Here is an 18,649-nt window from a genome sequence, read left to right as displayed (position 1 = left end):
CTCCTATCTGCCCTCTGAAGTCCTGCAGACAAACTTTGAAGTTTGAAGCCAGCTGATGTGAACCAACTCAGCTCTCTTCTTGGATTAGAGATACCCAGTTTATCCAACAGTTTGTCATATGATGATTTTCAGCCTTCATTTCTAGCAGTCATCTCCTGGACATACTACAATTTGCCCACAAGCATAGCAAGCCATCCTCTGGAAGTATTAGAATATTCACGCAAAGGACACTAGAATTATCACATTTCTTGTTTTGGAGACTACACTTTTATTAATGCAGCCTAAAATTAAGTTTGTAAGTAGCAACATTAAACTATTAGCTGTTTGAATACATAGCTAAAATGTACCTCCCCCAACATAAACATGTAGCCACCTCTTCTCCCCTCAGCCTGTACTTTTCCAATTGATTTTTGTTTAGCCTAATTGTAGGTTTCACATTTCTGCTTTTTTCTTTTACTCATATGAAAACCTCTGGCCCTTTCATCATGGGGCATGAACCGGCCAAGACACCTGATAATAGAAAAAAAAATCATAGACAAACATGTAGCAACCATCAGATCATGGTGAATGTAAAGAATAGACCCTCATGAGGCCAGGCGCCGTGGCTCACACCTGTAATCCCAGCACCTTGGGAGGCCGAGGTGGGTGAATCACCTGAGGTCAGGAGTTCGAGACCAGCCTGGCCAACATGGTCTCAAACGCCACCTCTACTAAAAATACAAAAAATAGCCAGGCATGGTGGCACGCGCCTGTAATCCCAGCTACTTGGGAGGCTGAGGCAGGAGAATTGTTTGAACCTGGGAGGTGGAGGTTGCAGTGAGCCAAGATTGCACCATTGCACTACAGCCTGGGCAACAGAACAAGACTGTCTCAAAAAAACAAACAAACAAAAAACAACAAAAGAATAGACCCTCATGAAACTCCAGGCCTATGGAGAATATTTTGATCCAGCTACAAGCTTGTGATTCTATTGCCAATGTCCAAGCTTAATAAGAAAATGGATTAAAGATAGGACATGTTGCAGCCATTGCCTAGTTCTATTTTTCTTGAATTGCTTGCTTATTGATTAGAACTGTTTTTCCATTCCCCTCTGAAATCTCTAAATGAGGAAAAGTTCGAGTTCCTTCAGTGGCACAGGACAGGGGCTCAGTCAAACCCTGGAATGATTCTCAGTCAAATGTGAAGCAAACAGAAAAATTCTTACACACTTAGGAAAGACATGGCATAAAAGTCAACCTCAGAAAGACAGGTAGCATTACCATATGGTACCTCCAGCAGAAAGACAGGTAGCATCACCATATGGTACCTCCAGCTGAAGGCGGAGGACAAGAACTCATAAAGGAGGCCATCTGCTCAGTTCTGGGCTTTTCTTCCCCGAAGAGGAAGGCTTGCCAAGTCCACTCTTTGTTAAGCCAAGGTATCAGATTGGTTCTCTATAGTTCCCACATCCTTGTGCATCTTCCTACTTGTGCCCTATTAATGGACAGGGGCTGTCTGATCCACTTGCTGAAGCCAAAACTTCTTGGGTTTGGGTTCTGGCTCCACAATTTACTGGGACCTGTGGCCTTCAGGAAACTTAACCTGTCTATAAAATGAAGTAAGTAACAGTGTATATCTGAGCTGTGAGCAAAAATCTTAATACATATAAATCACTCAGAGCAGAGCCAAGCACATACAATGGACTCAGTAACGGTTAAGACACTATTTCTTCAGTGTTCCTTGGCTCCAACTCATTTCTAACACAGGTAAAGGTCCTCTATTGCTTGCTCGGCTTCCCCAGTATAGATAAATCCGGGCTGAGTGAGTTGTTAGCATGTAGATGGGTGAAGACTTCTTAAGAAAACAGTGTTAAGGTTGTAGACCACATGGTGAAACACAATTTTTATGGTCCCAAATTTCTACTGATTGGGAAGACAAAGCAATTTCCTCCTGCATATACTTTATTCACACATGCTAAATCTCACTGAACAGATCACACTGTCAGGGAAGATGGCTAAGGAGAAGCTAGGGTTGTCAAGGTAATCCTTGCTTCGGCCCTGTTTTGCAACAAGGTAATAAACAGCCGGAACAGACTGGAGTGAAGCAGGTTAAGGGTGAGGAGAGAACGCAGTGCAGTGCAGGGTGTAGAAGGCAGCTCAGTCAGGGAGGCAGCAGTTTTAGCCAATCAACACTTTATTTTTCAAGTCAACACCTGCACAGATGTTAGTGTCCACTTCCTGACCCTAGTAGGGGGTCCCACTACACTTGGATCACCCAGAGGAGCAGTAAGGAAGCTCCTCATCTCAACAGAGAGCGCATGCTCACCAACTCCAGTGCTGGCACCATGGACTGTGGGATCCCTGCTCTCCTGCATCATGAAAGGCCGGGCTGAATGGGGCAAGGATGCAGTGAAGGTTACACAGACTACAGTGACGACCTAAGAGTGTAACTACTGGCCTGACTCACCGCCCCAGGTTTACTCTTTACTTCCCAGACCAGGAGCCTCCCTAAAGCTTGGCCAGTGCCCACGGGATAGGAGGAGCTGGCAAAGGATGGGGTTGAGCTGCTAAGGACAGGACACAGCAGGGAAATAAAGCAGAAAGGAACACAAGACGAGAGAAAAATTATAAAGTGCCTGAACTAAACAACCAAATGGGACATGAGGGCAGAGCAGCACAGGTCCCTGAGGATAGGAGGAAAAAGAAAGGGCCAGACCACCAGGGCTTGGGGTATAGTGGAATGAGAATAGAGATGAGGCAGGGAGGCAAGCGCAGGCTGTGGGAAGAACTTCCCTAGCCTTGTTCACATCCACTAACCCAAATGGAAAATTATTTACAAATTTAAAACCAATCCTAGGCACAGGTACTGCACCATGCCCAGGACAGCAGGCAGGTAGGCAGGCAAAGGGTGGAATAGCTACCATCCGACAGCCAGCTTCCCCGCGCACTGCCCCTCCCCAGAGTGGTAGGCAAAGGAGGAAACAGCAACACTCTTAGCCAGGAAGCCCTACTGTGCCTGCAGCTCCTTCCCCAATGGCTCATGGCTCTGCCACGGCCTGAGCTTCTTGGTCTGACTGTACCAGAGAATGGATGTCGGGCCCCAGGGGTGGAGCATCAGGGGGTTTTGGGGGGGTCTCTGGCTCCAAGCCCAGCTCTGCATTCAGCTGCTCCAGCTCCCCCTGATCCAGCAACTCAAAGTCCTCAGTGGTGAGTGCCTCTTCTTCCTCAGGGGCAGGCAGGGGCTGGGGTGAGTCCTGGGGAACAGGTGGGAGAATGGAAGGGGAGGGGGCCGGATCACTTCCAACAAGGCAAAGTGGAGGTGACATGGTGCCAGGCAGAGCAGTGAGGCCACCACTCACTGTCTCGGGGCTCAGTGTCTCCACTGGTCCTCCAGGGGAGCATTTCACTCCATCTGGGGAGGACCCTGCCCCATTGAAGTGCGTGTTCACAAAGTGGAGGGGGGATGAGAGCCGCAGCAAGGTTTCCTTAGCTGCCACATCTTCTTCCTCTTCCTCTGAGTCCAGGGCTTGCCTTGACAGGGCTTGAGGACGGCCTAGTAGGTCTTCGGGAGGGGCCAGCTCTCCCTCCTCTCCCTCCCCTAGGTCCCGGCTTAGGGTCTCCTCTGGTTCACTTGGCAGGCTCTGCTGGTCCAAATCTGTGCAGAGAACAAAGAATTAAGAATGGGCCTGCTGCTGCTCTGATTAGCCACAACAGCCAATGAATTCAAGGATGAGAACTCAAGTCATGGAAAGCTGGGCCAAGCCTTAGGTGTTAAGGTCTTTTAGGAGCTGAGTAGAATTAGAGAGTGAGTGGGCCAGAGAGCACAGCAAGTACCCATGGTAGGGAACACAAAGATTGTGGCGGGGAGCAGGGCAGCAAAGGGCTCTCCATACCCTCAGAGACATCAGTCAGCTGCGGAGTTGTGGCCCGGGATACGGAGAAGCCACCACTCTCCAAGATAGAAGCCTCCTCATCTGACAGCTCTGAGTCTGTAATGGCCAAGGCCAATGCTGTTTTCTTCACATCCACCTGGCAGAAGAACCAGGATGAACACGACATGTGAGGAGATAAGAGAACCAATTTATCAGGAGCATCCCCTCTCCCAAAACCTCTGGCTTCCACCTCCTTTGGAGGTGGCAGCTCCAAAGCAGAAAGATTTTTCCTCTGGCTTTCTATTTGACACCCCCGTCTTCCCTGGACCTCACCACTGGGGAGAAGCCAGCCAGCTCTGCCTCGCTTTCACTCTCTGTCTCTGCCAGTGGCTCATCACCTCCTGGGGGTGCATTCTTCCCCTGACGCTCTAGAAAAGCAAGAGTAGTAGAGCAATGACCAAGCATGAATGATGGGAGGGGAGACAAACACAGCTAAAGAACTGGAGAAGATCTCAATTCCAGGGCATCTCATGAACCCCAAGCCAAGGCCCATCCGCTCTTTCACCCTCCTGGATTAGGGTAGCCCCTTACTCCTCTTGTCGTGTTTGTGATGCAGTGCATTGGCTTCTGCCTTCATGCTGTAGTCCAGCTGCATGAGCAGGGGCTCCAGGCGAGTGTACATCCTCTGGATCAGCTCATGATAAACCACCAGGGGCCACAGCAGGATACTCAACACTATGGGTTAAGAACGTGAACTAAGAGCTCCCTACGCCAATTTCCTAAGAGCCCCCATTCAACTGGTCCCTAAACTGAAGTGCTGAAAGTAGGCAAGGTCCTTTCCCAAGGCTGTGCCAACCTCTTCTTGCCACATCCACTGCCCTCCTCCCCAGGTACGTCTTCCACAGTTACTAATACTAAAGCATCCCTGGAGATCTCCACAAGTCAGAAACTGAGCAGAGAGAGCATAGTCTTCTCTCTGGGTCAGTCCAAGGAAAGGAAAAAGGAGAGGGCTTTAAATAGGGCAGGGACAGACCCTACTCACAGACAATGTAGGAAATCATAATCCCTGGAACATAGTGTCCCAGCACAGCCAACACAGCACAGCCAGAGCAGACTCGAACGCAGAACTGCAGAGAAGAGCACAAGTCTAAGAGCAGTACGCTGAGATATGCGCCCCGCTCAGCTGGGTAAGAAACTACTGCTCAGCTGGTAGAAAGATGGGTATGTACTCAAGGAATGGGGTGGTCCAGTTTGGTTAAGAGGATGCTCAAGACCACCAATTCAGGAAGCTGGCAATAGATAATGCCCACCACCTGTAATTCACACTGGTCTGCCTTGGCAGGAGAAAGTGTCAGGCTATCAAAAGCTTATTTCCTGAGGTGACACTGCCTCCTGCACCAGGGACTAGCTGTGAATGTTGCCTCAAGAAGGCGCCCAGGCCTCTTCTTTCAGGGTCTCCAAGCGGGGAGTTTATATCCCTCCACTCCCATCCCTCGCCACCTCTATTCCCCTTCAGTGTAGTGAACTGTTGTATGATGTACCGGAGGTTACCTGAGCTGGATTCTGCCTCTTGTACTGCAGCAGCTCCTGCAGGTGAATCTGGAAGGTGAGCCAGCTCTCAGCCAGGTATCTGCACAACTCGGGCACACTCAGCAGGTGCGGCCGGGCGCCTGACCCCGCACCCTCACTGGGGAGACATGACATGACCCCTGGAGGCCTCAGATACCAGCTTCCTAGACACTTAAATCCCTCTGAGAATGCCAAAGATATCTTTAGTCTAAAAAAGCAAATGACCCCACCTCCCAAAAGGAGGCTGTCCTGGTCTTAGGAAGCAAAGCCAGGAGGACCCAACCCTCTGCCCCAAAAGGAGCAGGCACGCAAACACCTACACAGGAGCCTAGGACCATGAAAAACCCATGGCTTGTTACCAGTTCATTCACAATGCTGGGGCACTGCCCTGCTCCATGGTGACACCGGCACCGGCAAGCAGGACAGGATGTGAGCATTTGTCTTCAAGAGGTGGCCTGTACTCACCTGTCAGAGTGTGGCTCCTCTGGGGATGATGCTAGAGAGAGAGGAGGGGGGCAAATTATTGAGTGGTAGGGGCCCTGGGAGACACTCCCCAAGGCAGAAATAGTTGTCCCTCCTCTGCAGCCCCAGCGCACTTTCTTCAGATGCCAATGGGGGAGCTGTTACATGTTTTTGTTTGCGTCTGTCTCCTTCTTTAGACATTACCCTTCTCCAACATAAGAACTACATTTTACTCATGCTTATCTCCCAAGCAACTCACACACAGCCTGTCACCTACTAAGTAAATTATATGGATAACAAGAAAAACAACACTGACGTTCTATTTATAAACCTTATATGTGAAGCACTATCATAAGCACAGCATGTGTACTAACTCATTAATCCTCTCCTTACCTCTCTATGAAGTAAGTTCTATCATCTGTGTTTTACAAATAAGAAAATTGAGGCAAACAGAAACTGAGCTACTTTTATAAGGTCACAGACATGGTAAGTGGCAGAACAGGGAATGGAACCCAGGCAATATGGCTGCAGACTTCACCATCTTAACCACTGCACCTACAGTAGTATTAGTTTGGGAAAGGGGCAATTCTCATTTTAGGGAATTCCGTACAAAAAGGAAGTGGGCTATGCCTGGGAGGCAGGTGGCCTGCTGTACGTTCCCCTCGCCACTTAACCCCACCCAGCGGAATCAGGCACCAAGCAAGTACCCAGTGGGTGCTTACTGAATGAAGAAACACTCACCTGAAACGTCAGGGAGAAAGCGAGGCTGCCAGAGATCCAGCAGAAAATAGGCCAAAAGTGAGACGCTGAGTAAGAAGAAGGGCCGGAGGGACGAGGAAGACAGCAACCTTAGGGAGAGACAGGCACCTCTGCAGTGAGTGGGTGAGACAGGCTCATGGATCTATCTCAGAATGTGGAAAGGCGCCTACTGATGGGGTAATGGCACCTCCAGGCCTAACTCGCGACTCACGACTCAGAGATAGAAAAAATGGGCAATTTAAGCGGATGTCAGCCTGCAAAAACTGGGGATGGGTCATGCCCCCAGGCCAAGTGATAACCCAGAAAGCGGAATGGTGCTCTCGACCCCTCCCTCCCCCGCTCATCCCGGCCCCGCCCCCTCCTCCGCGGCCGTTACCAGAAGAGGCCGTTGAGCGCGGCAGCCGTGACCAGGCTGTGCAGCGGCTTCTCCCACACCAGCAACCGCTGCGCCGCCGCCAGCACCGCCTCCCAGCCGCGGAGCCGCAGCCACAGCGTCGTGGCCAGGCGTCCCACCGCCTCGGCCGTGGCCGCCTCCTCCTCTGCCTCACTGGTGGCCTCACTCATGCCTAGGCTCAGACCCAGACCCAGGCCCAGGCCCAGGCCCACCCCCGGCCCCCCACCCGCGCCGGTGTTACCCCCGCCACCGCCGCTCGCCATAGCCCCGCCGCAGCCGCCGCCCGAGCCCGCGAGGAGCCAGGGCTGCGCGGCCGCCGCCGGGGGCGCGTCAGGCGGAAGGGGGCGCCGCGGAAGACAGCAGAGGCTGCGGACGGGCGTCACGTGACAGCGGAGCGCTGAGCCCGTCACGTGACGCGGCCTAACCGCTCGGATACGGCGGCCCGCGCATGCGCGCCGGCGGCTGCCGCTGACCCTGCGCCTACACAGGTTCGTTTTCTGGTTGCCGAAGTCCCCCGGGGTGCGAGTCCGGGCCCCGGTCCAGGCAGTCGAGCCCGTTTTCTTATCCCACAGTGGGCAGGGCGGCTAGGGAGTGTGGTGCTGCCCCGGTATCCCCGTGTGGGGCAGGAAGTGGGCTTCCAGATTCCCAGTATCCCCGGTAGGATCTGCTTCTGCACGCTCGGGAAGGGCGGTGGCCGTCCCATTACTCAACCAACCGTCAACGCACTGGTCCTCCCAGTTCCCTCCCCTCAGTGGGTAAACAAACACACACCAGCGCTTGACTCGACAGACTCGAAAACAACATCTACTCAGAAAATTTGTTTCTTTCCTATCTCCTTAAACTTTCCCACTTCCACATATCGGAGTTTCTTCCCACCTCAGCGTACTCAAGCATGAGATCGGAGGCGGGAGGTGGGTTTCAAAACAAAACCTTGGGTAGATGCAGTTTACTTTTGGGTGGACGTGTTGACACGGTTTGAGGCCTTACATTCGCTTAAGATCACAGAATTTCCGCAGTAGCCTTAGGTTTAAAAGTACAAATTACACTAAAAAAAACCCTGAGTTTCTCTTCCTTTTCATAGTTCACCCACTGCTAAATTTCTTGTGTGTCCTTTCAGACGCTTTTCATATGCATTGCTGAGTATGTATAATCTCTCCTAAAAAGCAACTGTGAACAACTTCCTGTTGTGCGTTTCGTCTTATTCACATTAATTTCTCCATTGCTACGCCTGGCTTGTTCATCCTCAGTGCGGCGTGGTCCCCCCCTAGGAATTGTCCCCATTTCTCAGACAGAGGCGCCTGGGGCTTGGCCACGTTCCGTGAGACCAGGAGTTTGAGTCCGGCTCCTGCCCGCGGGTCGGGGCGGGAGGCTGGGCTAGACTGGCGGCAGGAAGCGCCAGGCGCTGACTTACAGGCGGCAACCCCGCGGCTTGTAAACGCCGGGCGGACGCGGCATAGGCGGAGTACGCGCCTCGCAGCCGCGTCTCCTTTCTGCTCCGCGAGGTGAGCGCCGCTCGGACGCTCGACACCTTACTTCCCGGGCCTAGGGCCCAGCGCGCCGCGCCAAGCCGGGGGCGGAACAGGAAGAGGCGCCCCTCAGCCCGGGACCCGCCTTCCGCCGCCGGGGGGAGGGAGCTGCGAGAGCGAAGGCGAGGGCGGCGGCCCGCCCCGGGGAGGCAGGCGGGCAGGTGGACAGGCGGGCAAGGACAGCTCCGTGAGCCCCCTACAACTCGTTTCCTTCCGTTCACCTTCACAGGGCGGCGACTGGCGGCGCGATGGACCTGACCGGGCTCCTGCTGGACGAAGAAGGTACCTTCTCCCTCGCCGGCTTCCAGGACTTCACGGTGAGTGGGGGGCCCGCCCCCTCCCCAGCCTTCCGGCGCGCCCCTCCGGGCCTGAGCGGCGCTGCGAGCTCGCCTAACTGCTGTGCTGGGACTGGGCGGCAGCTGCTCGAGCAGTGCTTTCTTGAGGCCGCGGCCGCTTGGGCCGGGAGGGAGAGCCGCGGAGTATAGGAATGGGGGTAGGGGTGGCCACACGAGGGCCCTTCTCGGAGAACTTCTCCCGGGAAGCCCTCGATGGGGGTGGGGGCATTCCTCTCTATGGACCAGTGTGCCATTGACAAGCCATTCACAGAACGCGGGTCTGGGTAAGGCACGGGCCCCCTAGCAGCGAGGCCGGCCTGTCCCCCGCCCCGCCTTCCAGCCCGGAGCCAGGATCTGCATCATACCTTTCCCTGCCCTTCACCCTCCGCTGCCCCTGCCCTGTTTCAGTTCCTCCCAGGACACCAGAAGCTGAGTGCCCGGATCCGAAGGAGGCTCTACTATGGCTGGGACTGGGAAGCCGACTGTAGCCTGGAGGAGCTCTCTAGCCCGGTGGCAGGTTAGGCAGTGTTGTGTGACTGGACAAGTGAGAAGCATGAAAATGGGATTGTCATCAGCCACTAAAATGACTCGAGGTTTGCCCCGTGGCTGCACTGTCTCTTCATTGCTAGCTTGTTGGTACTTGGTTCAAGAGGGCAGTTTGCATTTCCCATTCTTTTAGCCCAAATGAATAAAAAACATTGCTGCCACATATATCTATACAAATCACTCTTGATTTATATATTGAAAAATTAATTTTCCAAGGATATCCATCATATGTTCCCCAGGTAAACAAGGCATGTTTATGCCACAGATGAACAGCAGTGACAGACAAATCTGGATAGCTTTACGTGACAGGGCAATAAGCTTTCCTGTTAGAATGAGCTGAAATTCAAACTTGGAATGGGCTTTTTGTCTCAGTGTGGGAGAATTTGATCTCTATTTTGTTACTATGGTCCTGTCCCCAAGGCCTCAGAAAATACAGATCTGGGTCTTCTGTTAGCAGTGGGGACTGGTGTGTTGGGTGTGGGTGGGTGCTTGTTTGCTCACTCGGCCTTCCTTCTGTCCCTTGCAGACATTGCTGTGGAACTGCTCCAGAAGGCAGCCCCCAGCCCTATTCGCCGACTCCAGAAGAAATATGTAGCTCATGTGTCCCGGTAAGCCTGGAAATGAGGATAGGATGAGAGTGTTTGGGCCCTAGAGAAAGGGGAATCGTCTTTTCTTTCTTTCTTTTTTTTTTTTTTTTGAGACAGTCTCGCTCTGTCACCCCGGCTGGAGTGCAGTGGCACAATCTCGGCTCACCACAACCTCCGCCTCCTGGGTTCCAGTTATTCTTGTGCCTCAGCCTCCCCAGTAGCTGGGAGTACAGGCACACGCCACCGCCCCTGGCTGATTTTTGTATTTTTAGTAAAGACGGGGTTTCACCATGTTGGCCAGGCTGATGTCAAACTCCTGGTGTTGGCCAGGCTGGTGTCAAACTCCTGGTGTCAGTCCACCCACCTTGGTCTTCCAAAGTGCTGGGATTACAGACATGAGCCACCGTGCCCAGCCAGGAATAGTTTTTTTCCAAAGATAAGAGGTAAAGACAGGAGCGAGCATCATAAGACTTGGAAGAGCTGAAGGACCCTTGGGTTTAATTAGTGATCCTTTCTACCACCCAGGGAGGCATGCATCTCCCCGTGTGCTATGATGCTGGCTCTGGTGTACATTGAACGGCTCCGGCACCGAAACCCAGACTACCTGCAGCATGTGTCATCCTCTGACTTGTTCCTCATCTCCATGGTAAGACACCCCCTCCCCGTCTCCCGAAAGAGCCAAGAGCCTGCTATGAGCTCTGCTCCACCACTTATGGTTCCCCTGCAGATGGTGGCCAGTAAGTACCTCTATGATGAAGGGGAGGAGGAGGAGGTCTTCAATGACGAATGGGGAGCTGCTGGGGGTGTGGCCGTGCCCACTCTCAATGCCTTGGAGAGGGGCTTCCTGAGTGCCATGGTGAGCAGCTGTTCTCTCTCTTGCTCAGTTTCACTGGCCCATCTTTAACCGTCATTTAGTCCTTTGTTCTCTCTCAGTCTTCTGTTGGTTCGTCATTTCTCTTCCTGTCCTCCTCGTGCCTTTGTGTTAGTGTCTTTCTTTCCTATCTCTTCAGTACTAACCACAGTTTTTGGAGATTCGTAGAGCAGTGAGGCCAGGAGCGGAACATTTCCTCACCTCCTCTATTCCTCCAGGGCCCCACAGAGTACACTCTGAGTCAGAGTTTATCCTATTGGGTTCTGAGTATTTGTGTCCATACTTTCTCTACCCCTAGATGTTTAGCTCCCTGTGGACACGGACTATTCTCAGGGTCATTTTCTCCCCTCTTGCTTAGTGGAGAGTATAATGTGAAACCAGGCAGGTGGTGATTCAATGAGTTAATGTGTAAAAACTTTTGAGACAGTATCTGGCACATGGTAAGTGCCAAATATGCATTAGCCATAGGGGCGGTTGTAGTTGCTGCTATGGCTCTTATTATTAAATGACTGTGGCTTATCCAAGTCTGGTTTGATGTCCTCTCTCCTTACTCACAGGATTGGCATCTCTACACTGACCCTCGGGAGATCTTTGAGGTGCTGAGCTGGTTGGAGAGCTGGTAGGTTCTAGGAGTTGGGAAGAAGGGTTTGAGGGATTTGGGGGCTGAGGCCTCAGCCATAGGAGCTAGAGATGAGAGTCTGTGTAACTGGGGGAGGGAGGAGACAAGAAAGAGAATTGCCCAGATAGTGGTTCCCAGAGCTGTCTGTCCTCTTCTTCATCACCTTTGGGAAGGTGAGAAGCAGCTTATTTAAAATATATGTATTGGGTGGGTATGGTAGTTATGTCTATAATCCTAGCACTCTGGGAGGGCGAGGCTGGAGGATTGCTTGAGTCCAGGAGTTCGAGACCAGCCTGGGCAATATAGCAAGATGCCTGGCCCTACCAGAAAAAAATACTAGCCAGATGCAGTGGTGTACACCCATAATCCCAGCTACTCAGGAGGCTGAGACGAGAGGATCATTTGAGTCCAGGATGTTGAGTCTGCAGTGAGCTATGATTGCACTACTGCACTCCAGCCTAAGAGACAGCAAGATCCTGTCTTAACAAAATAAATAAATAAAAATAAATAAAATATAGGTCTTGGTCTCACCCTTAGTTTCTAGATCAGCAGATGGCCTAGGAATCTGGGTTTAACAAGCTTCCCAGTGTTTCCTGGTGGGTCCTGAGTTATATGAGGGTGCCACTGGGCTGGCTGCAGGACAGTTGCATACTCTTGTCATTTCTCCACTTCCCCCAGTGTGGCTGAGCAGCAGGGACGGCGGCGAGGCTGGTACACCTACACAGACCTGTGTGTGCTGCTGGAGCAGCCGACCTGGCAGTTGGCCCTGGGCTCCCTCTGCCAGCGGCTGGTAAAGGTGAGGAGGGGCTCAGAAGGATACAGAACTTGAGCAGGCCGTTGTGTAGGGTGGATGGTGTGAAGTGATTGCTGAAAGGCCCAGGAGATGGGGTTGGGAATAGATGGGCAGAGTGGGGTGTAAATGGCTATAGAGACCTCCAACTGGAACACAAGTTTCTAGAGACAAGGGGTGAATGTGTTAAAGACAGAATCCTTCTTTCTTACCTCGTCTCCTGCAGCTGTCCTGCCTTTTAGCTGTGGCATATGTGAGCAGTGTGGCCCTGGCTGTGGCATCGGTGGCCGTAATACATCAGTCCTTGGGGCTGTCCTGCACCCCTACACCTGGGCCGCCTGACCTTGGACTGACCTCCCGTTGCCTCCTGGAACCCTGCATACCTTCTGTGCCACAATGCCTGCCGTCTCCCGCTAATGTCTCCAGCTGCCTGGAAGGCAGCACAGGGCTGCGGTCACTCTGGGGCAGTCTTCTGGCCTCACTGACTCCTCCACCATTGCCTCCCCCAGACCCCCCTGCCCCTCCCACTCCTTTTCATAACTGCCACCTTTGCCAGAAGCTCCAGAGAGACTCCCCAACCTGCCATGCCTGCCACCACCCCAACCGTACAGTCCCCACTGCGCTGTCCAGCCCCTGGTACCATACCTATGGCCTGGCTCCCCCCTGGCCTTGGAGCCCGGTGCCCGCTTCAATTCCTCAGCCTCAGCAATGTTCCCTTTTCAGTATCATGGAGTTGGCTCGCCTCAAGTCTTTCATTTTCCCAGGCTAGATAGGGCTGCGAGGAATGCATTAAGAGGGTTTGGGAGTTTCTGAGAACCTGGAGGAGCAAAGCTTGATTTAGATCCTGTCTGCCTCTCTGGGTCCTTGGCAGGTCCCCTGTCCTTCTGAGTGGGAGCTTATGGGGTGGTGGGGCAGAAGGACTGAAGGTCATTCACTCCTAGATCTCAGTGGCTGACTGCTTGGCCAGGACAGTGATGCCGCCAGGGAGAGCTTCTGCTTGGTGACCAGGGACATGTCCCAGATGGACGTAGGAGAAGCCCCTCTCTGCGTCCCTGGGATTTTCTAGACTTTTGATTTCCCTAGGATGGAAGAGTATAGGTGGGAGATAAGGGAAGTGGGGTGAGAGGAGAAAGGAAATGTTGGCATGGGCCTGTGTGATGTCCCTGAGGCAGAAGAGCCAGGGACTGATGGGGTCAGGTGGGAGCTGCTGGGTGAGGCAGGGAACCCTTTTCACTCCCATTCCTTAGCTTTAGTCGAATGGAGCCAAGGACTGCTGGGACCTTCAACCTTGACCTTTTGTCTTCCAGTCTTCTCTTAGTGTCCTGCTCCTAGGTTTCCCTCTCTTCTGGTTCTCCCTGGTGTTCTCTTCCCAGGCCTCTCTGGCCACTGCTTTGTATCAGGGTTTTTCACGCTTTTGTAGAACTGAGGTTTCAATAAACAGTTTCAGTTGCATGGCCTGGACTTTTCCTTCTGCGGCAGCCCTTGAAGATTTTTCCTCCCTGTATCTGCCTTCCAAGCTTCCCTGCTTCCTGATCCTGTCATCTCACAAACCGTTTTCTCAGCTTCATCTCAGGACTTTGCTATCGTTTGATAGGCATAGGCTTCCATTTCCAACTTTGTTCCTGCTCCCAGGACCCTGGGCCCTAGCACTGCTCAACTTGGGATGCCATGGGACACAAATGGTGACTGTCCTGTGCCTGAGTTGGCCCTGTCTGTCACTTGTTCTGGGTGAGCACTCTCCTTGTGGATCCCAAAGCACATCTCATGGAGAGAGGCCAGGCCTTATATCCAACAGAGCTTTGTGAGCTCCTGAGGGCAAGCCACGAGGACGTTTCTCCTGACCTCCTCACTGGTCTGACATATGGTGATGGTCACATGGTGCTTAACAATTCCAAGAACTTGAAGAACTCCAAGGCTGGGTCGTCACTGGAGGAAGGAAAACAGTCTGGGCAGCTTGGCTGAGGGTATTTGGGACTGCTGAGGATCCTTCACGGAAGAAGTGGTTCTGCCCCCTAGGGGGCATTTTAGAAATTTATGGGCCATTTTTTCATTGTCAAAAGGATTCGAGGGGATGGGGTGCTACTGGCATTTCGTCAACCTGGGCGGGATGCTAGACATCTTGAAATGCTCAGACCTCCCTTACTGTGAAGAATTCCCAAGACAACTTTTGAATGACCAGCTTTATGTATATGAAAACGCTGTTTATCTGAGCCTAGAACTATCTTTGCACATGTAAACGTGAAATAGTGTTTGTGCGTTTTGAAAAGACTCAGTTTGCTAGGAATTCATTCCCATGTAAATTAAAACGACATTGTTTTGCTTGGCACCTTAACCAAGAGTTTGTTTGCCATTTTGGAAAATCGGGTTACCAACATCAGAGTCACTGATGAAGCACCGATACCAGCTGGCATCGCAGCTATTGCAACCACAGCAGTTCTCGTAGGGTGTGGGATTGGACTACTTCATTGTACTTTATTGTCTTCTGGTTTAGTTGTGCTTAAGCCTTCACATAATGAAATACATGTTGTTATAAATTTTATTCTTCACAGTGAGCACATTTCAGGTAGTTGTGGTTGTCACATGTGATGTAGGATATGTTATCCACAAATTTCTTTTCTTCTTCTTTTTTTTTTTTTTTGACACAGTCTCACTCTGTCACCCAGGCTGGAGTGCAGTGGCATGGTCTCAGCTCACTGCAACCTCCACCTTCTGGGTTCAAGCAATTCTTGCGCCTCAGCCTCCCGAGTAGGTGGAATTACAGGGATGTGCCACCACATCCAGCTAAGTTTTGTATTTTTAGTACAGATGGTTTCACCATGTTGCCAGGCTGGTCTTGAACTCCTCACCTTAAGTGATACACCCAGTTCACTCCCAAAGTGTTGCGATTACAGGCATGAGCCACCACACTCAGCCCACAAGTTTCATTTTGAAGTAGTCCAGGGGCCTTGGTTCTGAAAGGGGTGAGGACTGTGGATCAAATAGTGATGGTTTTAAATGGGAGGGAAAAAAAGTCTGCAAAATTTCCCCAGATTATTTTGAAGAGCTCCCCTCCTCCCCACCCCTCCTATCCTACTTTCTACAGCCTGGTCTAGGGGCAGGAAATCTGGAAGAAGATTCTCGGGGGAGGGCCCCAGAACTCAGCTCCCCAGTTAATGGCTGATGGAATTTGCACAACAGCTGGGCAAAGGTGAAAGGGCGGTGCCCTGCCCCAAATTCCTTATACCTTTGCTCCGCTTCATTGACACCCCCACCCTCTCCCCACCTTCTCCCCACCCCAGGCTTCACCCAAACTCTGACCTGTTACTCTCTCTACTTAACTCTGGTCCCAGGCAGCCAAGACAAAGTGAAAGGCAAGGCAGCATGAGCCGATCACCCCTCAATCCCAGCCAACTCCGATCAGTGGGCTCCCAGGATGCCCTGGCCCCCTTGCCTCCACCTGCTCCCCAGAATCCCTCCACCCGCTCTAGGGACCCTTTGTGTGGATCTCTGCCTTGGGGCCTCAGCTGTCTTCTGGCTCTGCAGGTAGGAGGCAGAGGTGCAGGAGTTGGTGCTGAATGATGGTATGTGTGGGGAAGTAGGTGTAGATGTGGCATGTGAAAGCCTCTGGAAGTATTGTAGGTATTTCCATTTCTCTGAAGACTGCCCTCCCCATTCCTCCACCTGCAGCATGTCTTGGTCATGGCTTCTCTGCTCTGTGTCTCCCACCTGCTCCTGCTTTGCAGTCTCTCCCCAGGAGGACTCTCTTACTCCCCTTCTCAGCTCCTGGCCTCCAGCTTCTTTTCATGTGGTGTGTCTACCATCCTGCAAACTTGGATGGGCAGCAGGTGAGAGGAACCTCCCTGGAGAGAGGGGCAGAGTCCTGGAGGGTAGGAGAGGTTTGGGGGAGCCTTGCTGGCTGCCACATATTTCCAGACCTGCCGGGGCTGTTGTTCCTACAGGCTGCCTCTTGTCCAGGCTCCATCCTTAGAGTTCCTTATTCCTGCTCTGGTGCTGACCAGCCAGAAGCTACCTCTGGCCATCCAGACACCTGGAAACTGTGAGCACAGAGCAAGGGCAAGGGGTAAGGGTGGGGCTGGGTTCTCATCTGAGCGTGCAGGTGTAGGTGGGTGCAGCATTGAGATTGGGCAGTGGTGAGACTGTGACACTGTAGGGGGCTTGGACCTGTGCCAGGAGTGGGACTGTAGAGCAATGGGTCTCCATCCCATTCACCTTTCTCTTCTCCGTGCCCCAAACTTTTCCTAGCCTCCCTCATGCTGCACCTGTGTAGGGGACCTAGCTGCCATGGCCTGGGGCACTGGAACACTTCTCTCCAGGAGGTGAGAAGGGATAAGGGTGGTGCCAGGCTTGGGGGGGCTCTTGTTTCCATTATGCAGAGACTGAGATGCTCCTGGAAAGGAGTTTTGGGAGGAACCCATACCTAGAATTAGGAAGACCAGGCTGAGGCCAGTTTGATTGAGTAGAATGTTTTCTCTCCATCCTCTCCTCTCTTCTACCAGGTGTCTGGGGCAGTGGTAGTATCTGGGCTGCTGCAGGGCATGATGGGGCTGCTGGGGAGTCCCGGCCGTGTGTTCGCCCACTGTGGGCCCCTGGTGCTGGCTCCTAGCCTGGTTGTGGCAGGGCTCTCTGCCCACAGGGAAGTAGCCCAGTTCTGCTTCACTCACTGGGGGTTGGCCTTGCTGTACGTGAGTCCTGAGAGGCGTGGGATGGTGCCCAGTGGGGGTGTATGGGGGGACTAGGGGAGGGCAGAGCTGCTGGTCCTATCAGATTCAGCAGCGACTGGAATAGGGACATGTTTTATATTTGGAATCCAAGACTTTTCCTTGATTCATCTGGTCTCCTTGACTTTCACACTGTTTTCTGCTGTCCCCCAAGGTGACTTCCTATTCCTTCCATGGGAGTTTCCTTCTCTGGGATCACCCCCGCTTTTATGATATTCTGCCCACTCCTACCTCCTTTCCCATCCCTCAGGATACCCACTGCCTCTTGCTCCTAAAGCCTTCTCTCTCCTAGGGTTATCCTGCTCATGGTGGTCTGTTCTCAGCACCTGGGCTCCTACCAGTTTCATGTGTGCCCCTGGAGGCGAGCTTCAAACTCATCAGCTCGCACTCCTCTCCCTGCCTTCCGGCTCCTTTCGGTATGTGTGGGTCTGGGCAGGTCAGTAGAGGTCAGAAGGGCTGGCCTGGAGTGCTCACTCCATCCCCTACCTTTTGGCTTCTGTCTACCCCCGCAAGGCTGGCTCAGAAGGTTCTGGGGGAGGAGTTCTTTTCTCAGTCTCGCCCCTCAGGTGCTGATCCCAGTGTCCTGTGTGTGGATTGTTTCTGCCTTTGTGGGATTCAGTGTTATCCCCCAGGAACTGTCTGCCCCCACCAAGGCACCGTGGATTTGGCTGCCTCACCCAGGTAGGTTTTCTCCTAGTCCTCCATTCTCTTGTTCAAATAAAGGTATCTATTTGAACTCAAAGAACTTAATGGATTTTATTTCTGAGTTAAATCCTGTGTTTTTTGAAAACATATAGGGGAGAGAAATTACCAGTCTGAGAGACAGACAATGCTAGCCACTCACTGTAGGTGTTTTTTTGTTTGTTTGTTTGAGACAGGGTCTCACTCTGTCATACAGGGTGCAGTGCATGGCGTGATCATGGTTCACTGCAGCCTCAACCTCCCAGGCCCAAGTGATCCTCCCACCTAAGCCTCTGGAGTAGCTGGGACTACAGGTGTGTGTCACCATGCCGGCTTTTTTTTTTTTTTTTTTTTTTTTTTTTTTTTTTTTTTTTTTTTTTTTTTGTAGAGACAGGGTTTCACCATGTTGCCCAGGCTGGTCTCAAACTCCTGGGCTCAAGTGATCTGCTTGATTAAATGCTGGGATTACAGGCATGAGCCACTGTGCCCCATCTCACTGCAGGTGTTTTATTTGGGTCAGTGTTAGGAGACAGACATCTGTTGTTTCTGTAACCCCCGATACTCACTACCAATACTCCTTACCCAATGAACACATTTATGTTACCAGCCCCTATGGGCATTTGACTTGGCAACCTATGTATAAAGATTGCTTTTGAGGCATTGTATGTGAAATTTGCTCATTCTTCAATTTATTTATTTATTTAATTTACTTTTTGGGACAGGGTCTTGCTGTGTTACCCAGGCTGAGAGCATTGATGCAAACATGGCTCACTGCAGCCTCAACCTCCTTGGCTCAAGCTATCCTTGTGCCTCAGCCCCACAAGTAGCTGGGATTACAAGCGTGCCACCACCATGCCTGGCTAATTTTTGTGTTGTTTTGTAGAGACGGGATTTCACCATGTTGTCCAGGCTGGTTGTTCATTAATTTAATAAGGATCTGTT

The 18,649-nt window shown here is 52.1% G+C and overlaps 3 protein-coding genes across 15 annotated transcripts in view; 2 read left to right on the top strand and 1 right to left on the bottom strand.

The window, feature by feature from the left end:
* Positions 1–2,154: 2,154 nt before the first annotated feature.
* Positions 2,155–7,425, bottom strand: RETREG2 (reticulophagy regulator family member 2). The gene is made up of 9 exons (XM_054478597.2): positions 7,017–7,425; positions 6,623–6,729; positions 5,885–5,915; positions 5,402–5,537; positions 4,893–4,977; positions 4,442–4,585; positions 4,184–4,278; positions 3,872–4,007; positions 2,155–3,633 (listed from the first exon to the last, which is right to left on the bottom strand). The coding sequence occupies exons 1-9, from the start codon at positions 7,295–7,297 to the stop codon at positions 3,017–3,019; spliced, it is 1,632 nt and encodes a 543-aa protein (XP_054334572.1). The 5' UTR covers positions 7,298–7,425; the 3' UTR covers positions 2,155–3,016.
* Positions 7,382–13,760, top strand: CNPPD1 (cyclin Pas1/PHO80 domain containing 1). 10 transcript variants are annotated; one of them, XM_054478598.1, is made up of 9 exons: positions 7,382–7,522; positions 8,790–8,877; positions 9,304–9,412; positions 9,968–10,049; positions 10,554–10,674; positions 10,756–10,884; positions 11,457–11,518; positions 12,197–12,314; positions 12,535–13,760. In XM_054478598.1, exons 2-9 carry the CDS (start codon positions 8,809–8,811, stop codon positions 13,075–13,077), a joined length of 1,233 nt encoding a protein of 410 aa, XP_054334573.1. In that variant the 5' UTR covers positions 7,382–7,522; positions 8,790–8,808; the 3' UTR covers positions 13,078–13,760. The 10 variants fall into 10 exon arrangements, with proteins under 10 accessions (XP_054334573.1, XP_054334578.1, XP_054334576.1 ...); XM_054478601.1 differs by having other exon boundaries at positions 7,519–7,945; XM_054478600.1 differs by lacking the exon at positions 7,382–7,522 and adding an exon at positions 7,533–7,691.
* A 727-nt stretch (positions 13,761–14,487) lies between these two features.
* LOC129031824 (non-homologous end-joining factor 1) overlaps positions 14,488–18,649 on the top strand; it is a 95,783-nt gene continuing 91,621 nt past the window's right edge. Inside the window, exons 1-7 of one of the 4 annotated variants that reach the window (XM_054478595.2) lie at positions 14,488–15,830; positions 15,975–16,132; positions 16,247–16,344; positions 16,551–16,624; positions 16,805–16,986; positions 17,350–17,442; positions 17,659–17,707. In XM_054478595.2, the coding sequence (XP_054334570.1) occupies positions 15,468–15,830; positions 15,975–16,132; positions 16,247–16,344; positions 16,551–16,624; positions 16,805–16,986; positions 17,350–17,442; positions 17,659–17,707 (1,017 nt within the window). In that variant the 5' untranslated portion in view covers positions 14,488–15,467. Of the gene's footprint in view, positions 15,831–15,974; positions 16,133–16,246; positions 16,369–16,550; positions 16,625–16,804; positions 16,987–17,318; positions 17,443–17,592; positions 17,708–18,649 lie in introns of all 4 variants that reach the window. The other 3 variants (XM_054478591.2, XM_054478594.2, XM_063647991.1) reach the window with 3 other exon arrangements.

The sequence above is a fragment of the Pongo pygmaeus genome, chromosome 11 (genome assembly GCF_028885625.2).
Source record: "Pongo pygmaeus isolate AG05252 chromosome 11, NHGRI_mPonPyg2-v2.0_pri, whole genome shotgun sequence".
NCBI classification, from domain to species: domain Eukaryota; kingdom Metazoa; phylum Chordata; class Mammalia; order Primates; family Hominidae; genus Pongo; species Pongo pygmaeus.
This window is presented reverse-complemented; position numbering and strand designations above follow the sequence as displayed.